At 33.4% G+C, this 15,572-nt stretch overlaps 1 protein-coding gene across 1 annotated transcript; it reads right to left on the bottom strand.

Moving 5' to 3' along the window:
* Positions 1–8,069: 8,069 nt before the first annotated feature.
* On the bottom strand, positions 8,070–13,836 carry LOC112012830 (protein SIEVE ELEMENT OCCLUSION B). Its single transcript, XM_024045209.2, has 7 exons — positions 13,666–13,836; positions 13,175–13,261; positions 12,219–12,661; positions 12,012–12,112; positions 11,815–11,912; positions 9,734–10,207; positions 8,070–8,693 (listed from the first exon to the last, which is right to left on the bottom strand). The coding sequence occupies exons 1-7, from the start codon at positions 13,834–13,836 to the stop codon at positions 8,070–8,072; spliced, it is 1,998 nt and encodes a 665-aa protein (XP_023900977.2).
* Positions 13,837–15,572: the final 1,736 nt, after the last annotated feature.

The raw sequence follows: 15,572 nt of genomic DNA, 5'->3' as shown, positions 1-15,572 counted from the left end.
TAGTTTGTTTATTGTTGCATAATATGTCTATTAGTTTGGATTTTCTTTCATCTCAGCATGTGTTTTTTCCTTGAGAAAATGACTTTTAATTTCTTCATAGGAGATCAAGATTCATTTCTTCATATGGACTTCATTGTATGACAATTTTTCAATCAAACACCTCAACCATTTAACAAGTGCATGATTAATTGGTTTGTCTATTTCCTTGCAGTTCTTAATGCAAGGGAAAGTTGATGGCTATGCATCAGTCTTTGTGAAGTACTAGGAGAAGGCAAAATCCTTTTATGTGAGACCCTTTAAACATTTGTACATAAGGTTGTTTTGCATTGAAATTGAATAATATTAAGATTAGGATTTTGATCAGGCATGGTTCTTCTATTGATTCATTTCTCTCCTCCTTCTTCTTCCTTTTTTTTTCTCCTTTATCTAGTTAAAATACTAAGTTCCTTTATGTTAATGTGAAAATGTCTACATAAACTTCAAGATTGAAGAATTTAGTAACTTGGAAAGCTAACTGAATTTTGTTTTGATATTTGTGTTTTGGTATAATATAGATTTTTTAATATGTGGTTTCNAAAAAAAAAAAAAAAAAAAAAAAAAAAAAAAAAAAAAACCGAAGCGAGTTTGGGTCGGGTTCAAGTTTTATCCATACTTGGCCCAAACCTAAACTCGGACCCAACCCGTTTAAGGGTAAAAATACCAAAATACCCCCATCTATATATATAAGTTATAAAAAAAAAAAAAAACCCTAATCCCCTAATCCCATTTCACTCAGCCGCCAACCCTCACATCACTCTCCTCTCCCACTCGGCTACTCTCACTCCCTCTCACTCTCCTCACATCACTTTCCTCTCCCAATCTCTGATCTCTGTCACCACCAGCCATCATGTGCACCTCTGATCAAGTTGTTTTCTCTCTTTCTCTCATTTCAATCTTGACTATGTATTTTTTTTTAATTAAATAAATAAATAAGAATCAGATTCAGATTAGGTTATTAAATAATTTGGCAAAAACACTCTTATATTGTAAACAAATCAAAAATTAAGTTTCCCTCAACTACAATACATTTTGCCACCGACGATATGTTTTATTGTGTTTTCTACTAGAACATACAGTCAGTTTATTATCCCCTTTCCATTCCTACATATGAAGCAATATCCTTGGAAAAGAAAGACCTTGATGAATTACTATTTAATGTTAGACAATCCAGTATAAGTATATGCATCATGGGTTCTTAATTATGCCATAGTGTAAGATTTTTTCTCCTTTTTCTCCTTTTTTTTTTTTTTTTTTTCTCATATTTTTAGCTGATTGAGCCTATTTTTGGGATCTGGGCCTTTAAAAAAAGTTGTGATTGGGCTGAGAATTAGGCCCAAATCTAGCCTAGTTGGACGGGGCCCGTGGGGCTCGACGGGGCGAATTTGGAGCCCGGATAAAAAATCTGTTTAATAAACGGGCCGGGTTCGGGTCACGTGTTCTAGCCCGCGGGTCAAGTCTAGGAATAGTACAACTCAACCCGAACCTAACCCGTTACCATTCCTAGGATGATGTTCTTTATGGTAGAGCTTGGGCTTGAACACTTGGTGCAGAAGTTGTTCCAGCTATACAACATTTGTTGGACTGTTGTATCATTGGGGAGACAAGTTAGAGAAGATCTATATCGGTTACAAAGTTTAGCCAACCAATGGCTTAAATCTCCTCAAAGAGGGTGAATGCTACGCCTTAGTCTAAATAGTGTTATGTAATTTTTCTTTTCAAATTAATAATATTCAGAAGTATTATTTAATTTCTCTTTGTGTTATTTCCACTAGTGTGTAGCCCGTGCATATGTACGAGTATAATTAAAAATAATTACAATTACACAGTTCAAATTTTACCATTTTTCTTAGAAGAGATTCAAATTATATATGGTATTAGCTTACTCTTTTTTAAAACCATACATTTCTAAAACTTCACCTTATTTTAACCTAATAATTGAATATTTGTATGTTTACATGAAAATGACAGGTAACTTGATAGCCAGTCTTTCGGCTACTGAACTATCAGAAGATCATAGTCCAGGTAGATATGATGAAAAAGCTCAAATTGAAGCAGCTGATAGTATCGTCGTCACTCTTTGGGTAAGCCTTGGTCAATGCTGAACTTCCTATGTCCCGAGCCATCGGTGATGTGTACCAAAAGAGGTGAGGTTGTGATGTACTTTTAATGTTTGATTTTCTCCTTATGGATCGTTTGATGCCTTATTTTTTCCATATGGATTACTTGATGCCTTATTTTCTCCAATTCTGTCCATTTTTTCCCAGACTGTCAAGTACTTCAACAATGAAGCTTTTGAAGCTGATCAATATGATGAGTACTTAAAGGGTAAGTTATCTTAGTGGTATGGTAGTTATTACATTGACGCGTAATTATCAATTCAGGTGTTTTGGTTTTAAAGGGTTATAGCCCACCTGGTTCTAGGATAGTTAGGAATCAAGAGGCTTAGTTGCTCTGCTGCCTCATGGAGAAAACCTTTATTCCTTCTTAATTGGCTGTATAATGCAGTGAATAATTTGGGCAACCTTCAATCTAATGGGCAATTACCCAACTTGTAGGTTGTCTTTTGTGTGCACAATGCCAGCTAACTGGGTGGGCTGGGTTTGAGTTTCCAAAGTGGGAACTTGTGTTTTTGATGGTTTAGAACAAAGTTTGCTCCTGTGGGTTCAGGTTAAAGAAGGTGCTTCCTATCTCAATCCTGGTCTGTTGCCATTCCTACCCTAATTGGGACTTGGTGATCGCTCCTCCTTCATGCTTCAAAGAGTTTGAAATGATGATTTTATGTGGCTAACCACCAAATCAATTTTAATATGGTTCAGGTAGTTTTCGATTTTCTTTAGTAATTATTTTCTTTTTAATCTCTTGTCTTCTCAGTCTCCACACCCCCCCGCCCCCCTGATAGTATGGCAAAAGTGCAAGTTATATCCTTTCATTTAAAGTATTTTCATTACAAATTTACTCTAATTGAATCTTAATGCTATTATGTTGCTGTTGGTGATTCAATTGCTCAGGTATGAAGATGCTGATTTAAAAACACAACGTAGCCTTGCATATTTGAACTTCGGCAAAAATGTAATATTTAGCACGACTCTTTCAATAGCTATGGTGTTATGTTCAAATGGAATTATGAATGGTGAGATGACAGTTGGTGATTTGGTAAAATATGTTCTTATATGCTTGTAATGAAATTTATATTTTCAAAAAGGATTGGCTTATGGTTACACAAATTATGGATTAATGTCATGGTGCAGGTCATGGTGAATGGACTTCTCTTCCAATTATCTCTTCCACTGAATTATCTTGGTAGTGTTTATCGTGAGACTATACATAGTCTTGTTGATATGAAGTCCATGTTTCAGTTGCTGGAGGTATTTCTCAAGGAACTTCCTACAATTCTCTTGCAGTGTAATTATCCTCAGTTTTATAGTTTGTTTATTGTTGCATAATATGTCTATTAGTTTGGATTTTCTTTCATCTCAGCATGTGTTTTTTCCTTGAGAAAATGACTTTTAATTTCTTCATAGGAGATCAAGATTCATTTCTTCATATGGACTTCATTGTATGACAATTTTTCAATCAAACACCTCAACCATTTAACAAGTGCATGATTAATTGGTTTGTCTATTTCCTTGCAGTTCTTAATGCAAGGGAAAGTTGATGGCTATGCATCAGTCTTTGTGAAGTACTAGGAGAAGGCAAAATCCTTTTATGTGAGACCCTTTAAACATTTGTACATAAGGTTGTTTTGCATTGAAATTGAATAATATTAAGATTAGGATTTTGATCAGGCATGGTTCTTCTATTGATTCATTTCTCTCCTCCTTCTTCTTCCTTTTTTTTTCTCCTTTATCTAGTTAAAATACTAAGTTCCTTTATGTTAATGTGAAAATGTCTACATAAACTTCAAGATTGAAGAATTAAATTTAAAGTCTGTGTGCATGGCTGTGGGTTTTTTTTTTTTTTTTTTTTTAAAAGAGAAAAACCTTATTTTGAGGGTTGGGAGGCCCTCAAAAAAAGGTTATTGTTCTTTTATCCCTTTTAAATTTTTCAAAGGTTGCCAATCCTTGATAAAGATAAAACATTTGTTTCAATGGTCATGTAGGCTGTTGAAATTTCGGTTTCAAGGGTCACGAAGAACGTAGAAATTTCCGTTTCGAGGGAATTTGTTTCAAAAGTCATCAAGGGTTAGTTAAAAATTTTGGTTTCAAGGGTCATGAAGGCCATAGAAATTTCCGTTTCGAGGGAATTTGTTTCAAAAGTCAATAATATTTTTGAGGGCTTTTAATACTTTTTTCAAGGGTTTTGACCCTTGAAAAAAAGAAAAAAATTTGTTGTAGTGAGTTCTACTAAAATAAATTCATCATATATTATAGTTTCCACTCTTTTTTATATATATAAAAAAAATGTAGTACATTTCAAGGCCAAGGACTTACTTATCATTAATGAGAGAACACATCCGAGCCATGCAATCTACGATAGTTATGATGGTCCAGAAAACGTCTACAGACATTTTCACTGGCTAGTGAGAGTTCTGGTACACCCTTAGTATTATTTCCATCAATTCAACGATGCACTCAACGACATCCAGTGACCAGTGTTAACTTGATCAGAGTGTTAAGTTTACCATATGAGTTCTTGTATTTCTCAATGCCTTGACGACCTAGGACGATGGGTACTTGCTTTAAGATTCCTAGTGATTTCGTGAGTTGGTCTGATGAATCAATCTAATCAGCGAGGTGCAAGAATTCCCCATAATCCAAAGCAAAAGACGCAAGGGTCAACACAGCCTTCACATGCCATGGATAGTGATGATGTCAAAAAAATCACCAGTGAGTCACACGTTGCTCACACGCTGTGAATGTAACCTGTACAACATAAGAAAGGAGAAAGACCTTAACAGAAAGCACCGGTGTGGTGCCGGCCAAATATCCTCCGAAGGTTAAGTTAGAATCTTTTACAACTCCAGAGTGCTAGAGAGGGTCTATTATGCGTACCTTGATTTGTGAGGGTATTAGGGCTTTTATAGTAGTCGGAAATTGACCTCTTCCACTTGGAATCGAAGTCTTTCCTTGTAGAAACCCTCTTGAGGAGGCCAAAACGTGATGGACAAGTCTTTTCCTTATAGAGAAGATTCTCATTAATGCATGCAACTAATAAAGTCCTATTTGCGCTAGGATTTCATTTGGTAGTGTGTGTCACAAGTATTCCCATCTAGGGTTTTTTGGAGATTATGAGATAACAAAATCAGGTCCCTCCTGAATCCTGCTTCCGTCTGTGCTGAGTCCGTCCAAGCTCGGATCCGTGCAATACATATAAGGGCCCGTCCACATGAGGGTTCGTCCATATGAAATTCTTTCTCTTCAGATAGCTTGAGAGAATATTCCTCAGAATTGATATTGTTGTTTCGTATGCGATTTCCTCACCTGGACCTTTGCATGCTATCTGACATTACATATTTGCCAATATGAAAAACACTTATGTAACCATATAGGATATAGCTATATAAGTGGGGTCACGTGTGAGTCATAAGAGTAGGGTCACGTGAGAGAGAGAGAGAGAGAGAGAGAGAGAGAGAGAGAGAGAGAGAGAGAGAGTATTACCTTTTTCTTTTTTTCAAGTACTTTTTATGCTTACTAGCTAATGATTTTCTATGTTCTCCTAATGCATCACTGAAAATGATTTAACCTGATGAGTTTGAATTGACTGTCACTGCATGTGGCGGCACAAGCTAGCTTGAGTAAAATTCACAAAACAAGACGAGGTAGAATTCAAGAAGAAATTAATGTAGCTGATTTAGAATTTGAATTCAAGATGAGGTAGTGTCTAGTAATTTATTTTATTTTATTTTAGGAGCTCCTTCTCAATTCACTTGAAAGGGTACTCATAAAAAATCTAGGAGAACTGATCAAATCTATTCTTCTATTTCTGCCCAGAACTTTCATGACTTGCCATCTCCGATCATCCAAGTCTATTAGTCAAGACTACCAGAATCTAATGGATCCCACTATATAGATGACTTCAGCTAATCCGAATCAAAATCAATGAATGGTGTAACAACTTATAGGCTTATATGATTGTTAAATGTCTTCTATCTGCCAGTATGTATGAATGATTTACTACTTGGTTCACATGTTATATTCTTACGCAATTAGCAATAATTACTTTTGAAGTATGTAATGGCTGTTTTCTTTTGATTAAAGGAGTTGTGTAGTTTCAATACGTTCCGCAGAGCTTTGTTTCCTGGACCAACAAAAAAGAGCAAGTCATGACCATTTTTCCTGTAACTTTTAAGCCTATTCATGCCTATGTTACTGATTTGTCCATGGTCCTCATGTCTTGGTACTTCGTTATCGTGTTTTAAGCTTTGTTAAAAACTTTGTAGCTCAACAAACATCTTATAGTATTTCAACTAAGATGTCGAGAGTTCAATTAGCCCACCCTTATTATTGTAAATATTGAATTATAAGAATAAAATTATAGATCTTTTAAACAATTGAAGGACAGTTTCAATGGAATGGAAGAAAATTCAATCTCGTGTCTTCATATTTTATCACATGGTTAATTGTTGAGGGTAAAACTTAAGTTTAATACTTTATGTGTAATACATTCAGTTTTCCAATGAGATTAGAAGAAAATTCAATCTCGTGTCCACAAATTATTAACGATCAAATTGAGATTAAGAGAGATCATAATTCCAAAACCTAAACATATTTACATATGCTCACCCCCATTGGGCCTTCAATTATTTTTTTCTCTCAAAATAACCCTTATCAAGGATTATGGAGAATGCAATGAGTGAGAGGGGGGGGGGGGGGGGGGGGGGGGGGTTGTGTTGAAGAACGAAAATAAGAGATAAGGGAAAAAGAAAGAAGCAAAAAGAGTAGAACAAATAGTAAAGGTGACGGAAATTAATCCAAAAGTAATTTTGCAGTATTCATTGGCCAACTTTTGACACTCATGAAGATGATTTCAACCTTTCATCTGAACCCTCCATAAAACAACCACAATGAAACAATGTCAAAAGTTATTGTCACTTTATACACACCATATTTAAAAAATTTTGAATCTCCAATTAATCTCTTGATTTCTCTTATATTTTAGGATTCCAATTCCATAAAATATAAATTATAGTAAGTACCCCTTGATAAAATGATTAGATGATTTTTTGAATAATTAATTTTCAATAAATATATTTCAAGAAAATTTTTATTTTTTATTTTTTATCAAAATTATGCATTATAACTTTAAGAATAGTTCCCACAATGCTTTATGTGATTACCCAATAATGTATTGAGGTATTCATTATAGAAGATGTCACTGTTGCATATGTCAAAGCAAACTATGTTTTACGATTAAGTTTACCTCTTCTTAGGATTAAGAGTTAATGCATTTAGCAATCGTGAGGTCAATTGTTCAAGTAAAAGTAGTTTATGGAATGATTTATAGTGATTCGGTTCAATATATTGCAAATATTCAACATATCAATCAAAAATCTCTATTTCATGATCAAGACAGATAATCATGATTGATATATTTTATTCTTTTTAGAGAAAAAGTCCATGAGCTAAAATTTATGGTCACAAGGAATTATAGTTTAGATTTTCTATATATATGTTAATCTCATCAACATACTTTGCACAATGTAATCCGTGGTGTATTTATCAAAATATATGATATAGTTATTTTGAAAACGTGAAACAAAGAGAGTCTAGTCGTTGCTTGGCTAATTCGTATATGCCATAAGAAAAGCAAACAAAAAACTAACCATGAAAAAAAAAAGGGTCTACAAATGCAAGCAAAGTGTCCGGAATACATAATATAAACTCCCTCCAATTACAACATGAAAATATTAAACGATTACATATATGGCATCAGATTTGCATCGAAATCAGGATGCTCTTTATTGTAGCATTGCACATCATAAAATTAAACTTCCTCATACTAGAAACAAACTTGGACAAGAAAACAATTATTTTGTAGAAAAAGTACTAGTGGAGAGAGAGAGAGAGAGAGAGTAGCACAGACATCTAGTGTTATGCGTTCTTGGTAGAACGATAACCACTGTGGCAGCAGTTAAACCTGCTAGACAACTTCATGCGTTCCCGACAGAAAGGGCACATTACAGCTGCTGTGATCTTTCCAGCATCCTCAGCGATGTCGAAGTGGTAGCAACTAGGTTTTTCAGCTGGAAGCTTTAGAATCTCTCTATGGTAATTCAAGAATGAACTTGCGAAGTCAAACGTAGGGGTGATGGGTATCGTACATGGCGGATCATACTTCTTCAAGACCTTCAGAATTGTTGTGCCATGACCGCTGTCCACTAATTTAGACCCTTTGCACAGCACAACCCATTCGGTACTCTCAGTCTTGTAGGAAAGTAACTTAAGGATTGTTGACATCACAGTGGACGATTCCGTTTTCTTATCTTTCACAGAGAGTAAAATGTTCTTGATGTAGTTCCAGCCGAGGAAAAAGCTCTCAATGCCGTTCCAGAATTTCCATAGGGTAATCTCCCCTTTATCTTCCACGTAAAACAACTCAATGGAAATACTTGCAGGCTTTAAGACCTGACTCATGGCATATACTTGCTCTTTAAATTGTTTAATCCACACGGTATCCTTGCCTCCATAGAAGAAAATGTACTTCTCCTGTTTCATCTGATTGAACAAGAAATTTCAATGAAGGAATTTTATTTGATTGAACACAATTAAATTTGCTTGAGGCTGCATGCATGATTACGTAGTGGTGTGTTTTAGCGTGTATATTTTCCCCATGCATAACCCATGACCATTTATAATCCTCTCAGCTCTATTTTATAGATTTTTTTTTTTTTTTTTTTTTTTTTTTTTTTTTGTATTTAGTAATGTACATATATATGCCACATTATTTAAATTTTAAATGTCATGACATGAGATAAACAGATGGTGATCGAGTTTTTTTTTAAAAAAAATCTTTGGGAAGGATGATTAATCTTACTCGTATAGATATGTAATTTTATAAGTATGTATGCGTTGAAAAGTTAATTTAATTATTCCATATCTAATAAAAATAAATATCATAAAACTACACACATAAATAAATAAATATTTTAGATCATTATCTAAATCTATAGTAATTTGTAGAATTCTTTTTGCATTTGAAATTTTTTTTTTTTGGAAAAATTTTAGACGTAAAAAATGTTATTATTATAAAATGGTATATATATATATATTTTTTTTTTATCTCAACCCATATTTCATATGCTATTTATAAACTAAGTGAATATTATAGGAAACACTTTCTTTAAAGATTCGTTGGTGATCAAGACAATAAAATATTAGTGGAAAACCAAATGACATAATAGGAATGGAATAAAGGTACATTAGAGATATTCTTATATTTTATGAAAAAAAAAAAAAAAACACACTTATTCTATACATATAATTAACCTATCATATATGTGTATCTTCACTTAATATAATTTTAGAACTCATCAAATATATATATATATATATATATATATTAGAAGGATTATAAAATTTTTTATTTTTTTTATGGGTTTATAACTTAAATTTTTTGGGCATTATTTATAAATATGCTTACTGAACAATAAAATGAATCCATTTATGTAAAAAGGTATCTTTAATAATCCTCTCACCACCACTGGGACATTTGTATGTTTATGCATTAAATTATTGGAAAAATTAAAAAAATTTACCCAAGTTAGTATATCAATATGGAGGCTGCCAAGCAAAATCTGTCCAACTGAATCCTCTCCATTGGGCAGTGGAGATTCTGGAACCCCAGTAATGGGAAGGAGGGGATTTATTCCCAATGCAATCATGTGATATGCATCTCGGTGAACCACCTTCCCTTGCGAGTTCATCACCACAACGATAGGCCTATTCTTGAATTCCCACTTCTCCTTAATGTACTGGATACCTAAATCGAATGAAAATTTCGGCAACCTGTGCCAAGTTGACGGCATCTTAGACCGCAACTTCTCGAACTTTGTTTGCATTTGATCGACCGTCCAGTCCACAATTGGGATCCATATAATTTTGTACTGATCCTTCATACTTTTGTTATTATCAATTGAATTGAGAATTGAAATTTCATTTTCGCTAATGTCCAAGTCAGAAAAGAACAAAAAGACATTCTCTGTTTCAATTTCTTTAAGGTTGACCTGTTGCTGCAAAACAATTATCCAAAATGAGCCTTGTTAGGACCAATTTGCACATAATTTAGATGAAGTATACCTAATATTCAGTTGTAACAAGTGTAAGGGTGTTGCTAAAACTTTATTTAAGTACATCGATGAAGGGAACATTACGAACATGCTTGAAAAATATAGCATAGCAAAGCGTAACTAGACATATGTAGCATAGACCAAACGTGGCCCAGCTCCAAATTCTGACTTTTCGTAGGAGGGTTTTGAACTTAAGAGTGATTATAATAAGGAAATTACAAAATTTATTCTATAAATTTTACAAATTCATGTGTCATCAATTAAAAAAAAATTTATTTATTAATTATATTATAAGTGGTGTTAAAGATATTACAAATTTTACTAAATAAACTTTACAAATTGTGTGTCACCAATCAACAATAACCAATTAATGTATTCATTAATTATATATGTTTTTGAATTCACATCAATTACATTCATTATTACAATATTATAAATTTATTGTCGTAAAATTTGTAAAATTTTTAGCATTTTCATGCCCATGATATTTGGTTAGGATTGAGATCCATTGCACCGGGCAATACATTTTGAATAGTTTAGATCAAAAGTTAAAAGATTATATTTTGATATAAGTCATTAGATTAAGAAAGTTAAAAAAGTTAGAGAGATTAAAAAAAAAAAAAAGTTAAAATTTTTGAAAAAGTTGAAGAGCTATGAGAGGGATTGCTCGGTTTGGTTACAACTTTTTTATTTACTTAAAGAAATATAAATTTAGGTTAGGCTCGAGATTGATTAACAACTTCCCAAAGACAAACTTGCAAGATTTTTAAATTAATATTATTTTCATTGAAGTATATTGTTTTAATTGTCAAGAGTTTCAGATTTAATGGCATTATCTACATTTCGTTATAAAGAGAACTAAAATTCAACTCTCACTTTCCCACTGCTATATATATTGGATTATCAATTCTTTTATACAAAATTTTAAAATGTAAGAATTTAAAATTTAAACATTTAATAAATGAAATAGCCATCATTCTTTGATTATCTTAAAATTTTGTATGGATGTTACGTATAAGAAGAAAATATAATCTAACAATAGGATTTTTAAAATTTTAATTCAATAAAAAATTATTAGGTGATATAACATTACTTTAAGTGTAGTGTAACTCAATATAAGGTTATTTGTACTCGCATTTTTTTAGGGTTAAGAAATAGGAAAAAAAAAAAAAACAGCTTCGCCTCTTGCCAAATACAGCTTGGTCTTCAAAATTCTTGTCAGAGATAGATTCAGGTTTGACTTAAACAACCCACTTTTCTATGAACCTTTACAAAACTAGACCTAATCCTTTGGATAACTTCTGAGTGTTTTAAGACCACGACATTTATCACAATATTTCTTACAACTATCCTATGTTGTAAATTGTAACTAACTACTTATTTCGTTCATATAGATATATCACTTTTTTATGTACTACTCATTGTCTATCATATTAAAATTGTGATAAAGTTATGGTACAAAAGGTCATGATCATAGATTTTTTCATAATGAATTGCCCCTTCTTCTGGTAGAGTTAAAAGCTCCAAAGGTATCTGTTACAAGATCTAACCTTAACAAGTGACGTGAAGCCCATCTCGTTAAAGACCACGGTGATTTTTCTAGGATTATTCATGATTTTCACGAGCTTCCGGTAATCTTCCAATTTCGCTACATTAAACAAGAATCATTGGTCAGAATTTCAGAGCAATTTTTAAGCCATTATATGCAACAATATATCCAAGCTAGAATACTTCCTTTTAAGCTAACCTATTATTTCCTTGGTACGTTTTATAACCAAATTCAATGAGTCGACAGTGGCTGTGATTTTCAAACTGAAGGACGATAGTGATAGTTCCTCTGGTTTGCCCCTGAAAATGCGAAACAACAGTTAGGCCTAGCGCTCGGTTTATGTTAGTGGAGTCTACTTAAATGATGAATTCAACATATATAGTAAAATTTAGGGGCAAGGCTTACTCATCGTTAATGAGGCAACACATCTGAGTTGTGCAAGCTACCACAGTTATGATAGCATAGTAAACATCTAATGGGATATAGTACATGGCTTCTGACAATTCTTGTAAATCCTCTTCAGCATACCTATCAGATAGGCCTTCCAACACTAAGATGCAATCAATAGCCTCCACTGTGGACTTGATCAGTTGGTCAAGTTTAATAATCGCTAGCTTGTGTTTCTGAAGCCATGATTCCGTGACAATGGTTGGCACCCCCTTCAAGATCCCCACCCATTTGGCACTTTTGTCTGAAGCGTGAAGATGAGCAAGGAGCCAAAAATCTCCATAGTCAAGAGCAAAAGCCGCAAGTGTCAACACTGCCTTTGCATCCCATGAATATTTTGTGAGTTTTTCAAGTATTTTCTTCCCTGTATTACTTTCCTCACCTGGAGGCTTGCATGCCATCTGACAATATGTATATGTCATAATTGTTATTATGAAGAATGCTAATATAAATATATATATATATATTCAAAACTGTTACACAAATTTATACAAAATTTGAAATTGTGACTTCAAGTTATAATTTTAGTTATTGTTTCGCATGTGTAATTCATCTTAGTCCTTATTCATGCCACCCACAAAATCAAACAAAAACAAAAACAAAAAACAAAAGGATTACCTTAAATGGTTCTGGCTCTTGTGTAAGAATAAACATCATGGGCATTTTTAGTATTCCAATTTATTACTTACCATTTGTAATATGTAATGTAATTTTTTTTTCCTTATTTTAAATTTGGTTATTTTATATGAAGGGGAAGAGATTTGATAAACTACAATTAATGGAATATAAAGTGTAACTCTAAGAGTGAAATGTAGAATTTTCACTCTTAGTATTTAATGAATGTACAAGATATTTTAATTTTAATCTTTATTATTTTCTTTGTGGGAGTGTTATTCTTTGAAATTATTAATTACCTCACAGTAAAGATGCTTGAGTGTACACAATGATATACCCAAACTGGCTGTTGGGGGTTCTTCCTCCATGTTCTCCAGTTTATTACCCTACGGTAAGTCATAATTAGTAATTGTTAAAAAAAAAAACAATTAAAAAAAAAAAAAAAAAAAAAATTCAGAAGATATGGAAAACACTAATGTAGTAATGCTACTTCTAGTTTTATAATGTAATGCTTACAAGATGGTGTGATAATAAATGTAATTGTTGGATTTCAATAACATAAAAACAAGTACTAATTGTTTCTTGCTTGAGTTCAAATTAAAAATATCATCATCTGCTCGACTCAATGCCATTTGATAAGGCCATAGAGACGAGCTTGACAGAGAATGTTATTGATAATTTAATAAAGGAAGAGTTACCGCTATAAATATATCTCAATCTTCGCTTCCAAAGGAAAAAAGTTTAATAGAAAACGATGATAAAAATGGTTTTCTAATAAAAGGACATATACCATAACAACATGCTGAACAACATCACTGGCACGGTTGAGAATCTTTTTGACGACAGTGAAAACAGGGCGAACATCAAACTTTATGTCTGCATGAGCATGAGTTTCAAAAATTTGAGTCATGATCAGTTCCTTGGGCATGTTTAACACGCTCAGATCACTACTCTTGGCCATGGTATAAAAAAGGGAGAAGGGTTTTTAGAAACTCGAATAGGTTTAGGGCAGAAGAGATAATGTTGGTGTGTGGTGTTGTGCAATAATCTCTCCTATTTATAGCCATCAGAACTGGACTAAGGTAACGAGCAAAGACTTGGATAGGGAACACAAGTAGGTTCCATCTAGGTGAGGTCCCTCTAGGTAGTACTCATGCATCAATGCACATGCGTGTTAATGGATTAGATTGTCAACTTCGTATGATTTTAAAATATGACTTTCCTTGTTTATCTGATTCAACGGCTAATAACACCGAGAATGAATCTGCACAAAAACCATAGCATTCAAGAATTAGTACAATAACCACAAAATAAAAGGGTTAGTCAAATACTTAAGAAGTATAATATAGTCGTGAGCTACACATTTAATTATCTTCGAAGTACACTTTTCTACACAGTAAATAATTCTCCGTAAAACCCATAGGATTCAAGAATAGCTAACCCCAAGCATTGCATTGGTTTTTACGTTGATTTGGGAATGAATTTCTGTATGGGTTTTGTTAAATATATTATTATTAGCAACGTGATGTGTTATATCATGTTGTGTATACTAGAATAGATGCGGAAGGAGAAGCATAGAATAGGAACATCGAGAACACGAAGGTTACGTGGTTCAGCCTTGTCAACCTACATCTACGGAGGAATCCTTTAAGGGATACATCTTTATTGTATAAGAGTGTAGTACAATAACCTGTGTTACAATGAACCCTAACATGATTATATATAGGCGACTAAACCCTAGACTACTAGTACAAGCAGGAATGAACTTGGGCCTATTACATTGGGCTAATATGTCTAATATATATTTTTAACAGGTTTATATACTATCCGTTCGGTCCTTTCTGATAGCTTAAGTTTTGTGTTGTATGTTTTAAGGCAGTGTTAATTGCACGCATATGTTCCTTTTTTCAATAAATCATAAGGTCTTTTCACAATATCGAAATTGTTTAACTCTCTTTCGAAAGATTCAATTCTAGTAACAAATTATAACTAAATTTTTAAGGATAAGTATGGTAATATTTAAATCCAAACAACCACCTTTTTTTTTTCTTTGCAATTAAATTGGAAATTCCATAGATGTGGTTAATAATGATGTTATTAGAACTACATCATAGTTCATACTTCCAAATAGGAAACTACAACTAACTCAAGCTTTGATATAAGAAGACCAAAAAGATTATCATTGTTGTAGGGATAAGGGCCCAAAATCATATATTGGGCCTTGGGTTTTGTTCGAAGTCGTTGACAGGTTTGAGGAGGGATAAATAGTTATGAGGGATTCCAGTTCAGAGTCTCATAAATAAGAAATGAGTGGAAGGCGGTCCGAGGAGGAATTCCACCTCGAGTATGATAGATATTGCTCAAATGTGTATTCCAACGATGAAAGTAACCTTCATAGGAGCCCAAGTGATAGGGACGTGCCTCATGAACATACGAGAAGGAAGGGAACCCAAAAATATCTAAGGAAAATCTGCTACCACCGCATTAAATGCACTGCAGCTACTTTTCTAGCCGCATTTATGTGGAGAAGACCCCTGAACAGTGCTGCATTAGCTACCACAACTCACAGAAAGCCAAAGAGGGTGTCTGATAGGACGAGCACTCAAGTAAGGGCTCAAATGATCAACAAGTGTAGGATCAGAATGGTCCAAGGGGAACTATATAATGTAAAAGACCCTCCATGAGGAGGGGATCGAA

The sequence above is a fragment of the Quercus suber genome, unplaced genomic scaffold, assembly GCF_002906115.3.
Source record: "Quercus suber isolate HL8 unplaced genomic scaffold, Cork oak 2.0 scaffold_663, whole genome shotgun sequence".
NCBI lineage: Eukaryota > Viridiplantae > Streptophyta > Magnoliopsida > Fagales > Fagaceae > Quercus > Quercus suber.
The sequence above is the reverse complement of the archived record's forward strand: the minus strand, read 5'-3'. Positions and strand labels throughout refer to the sequence as shown.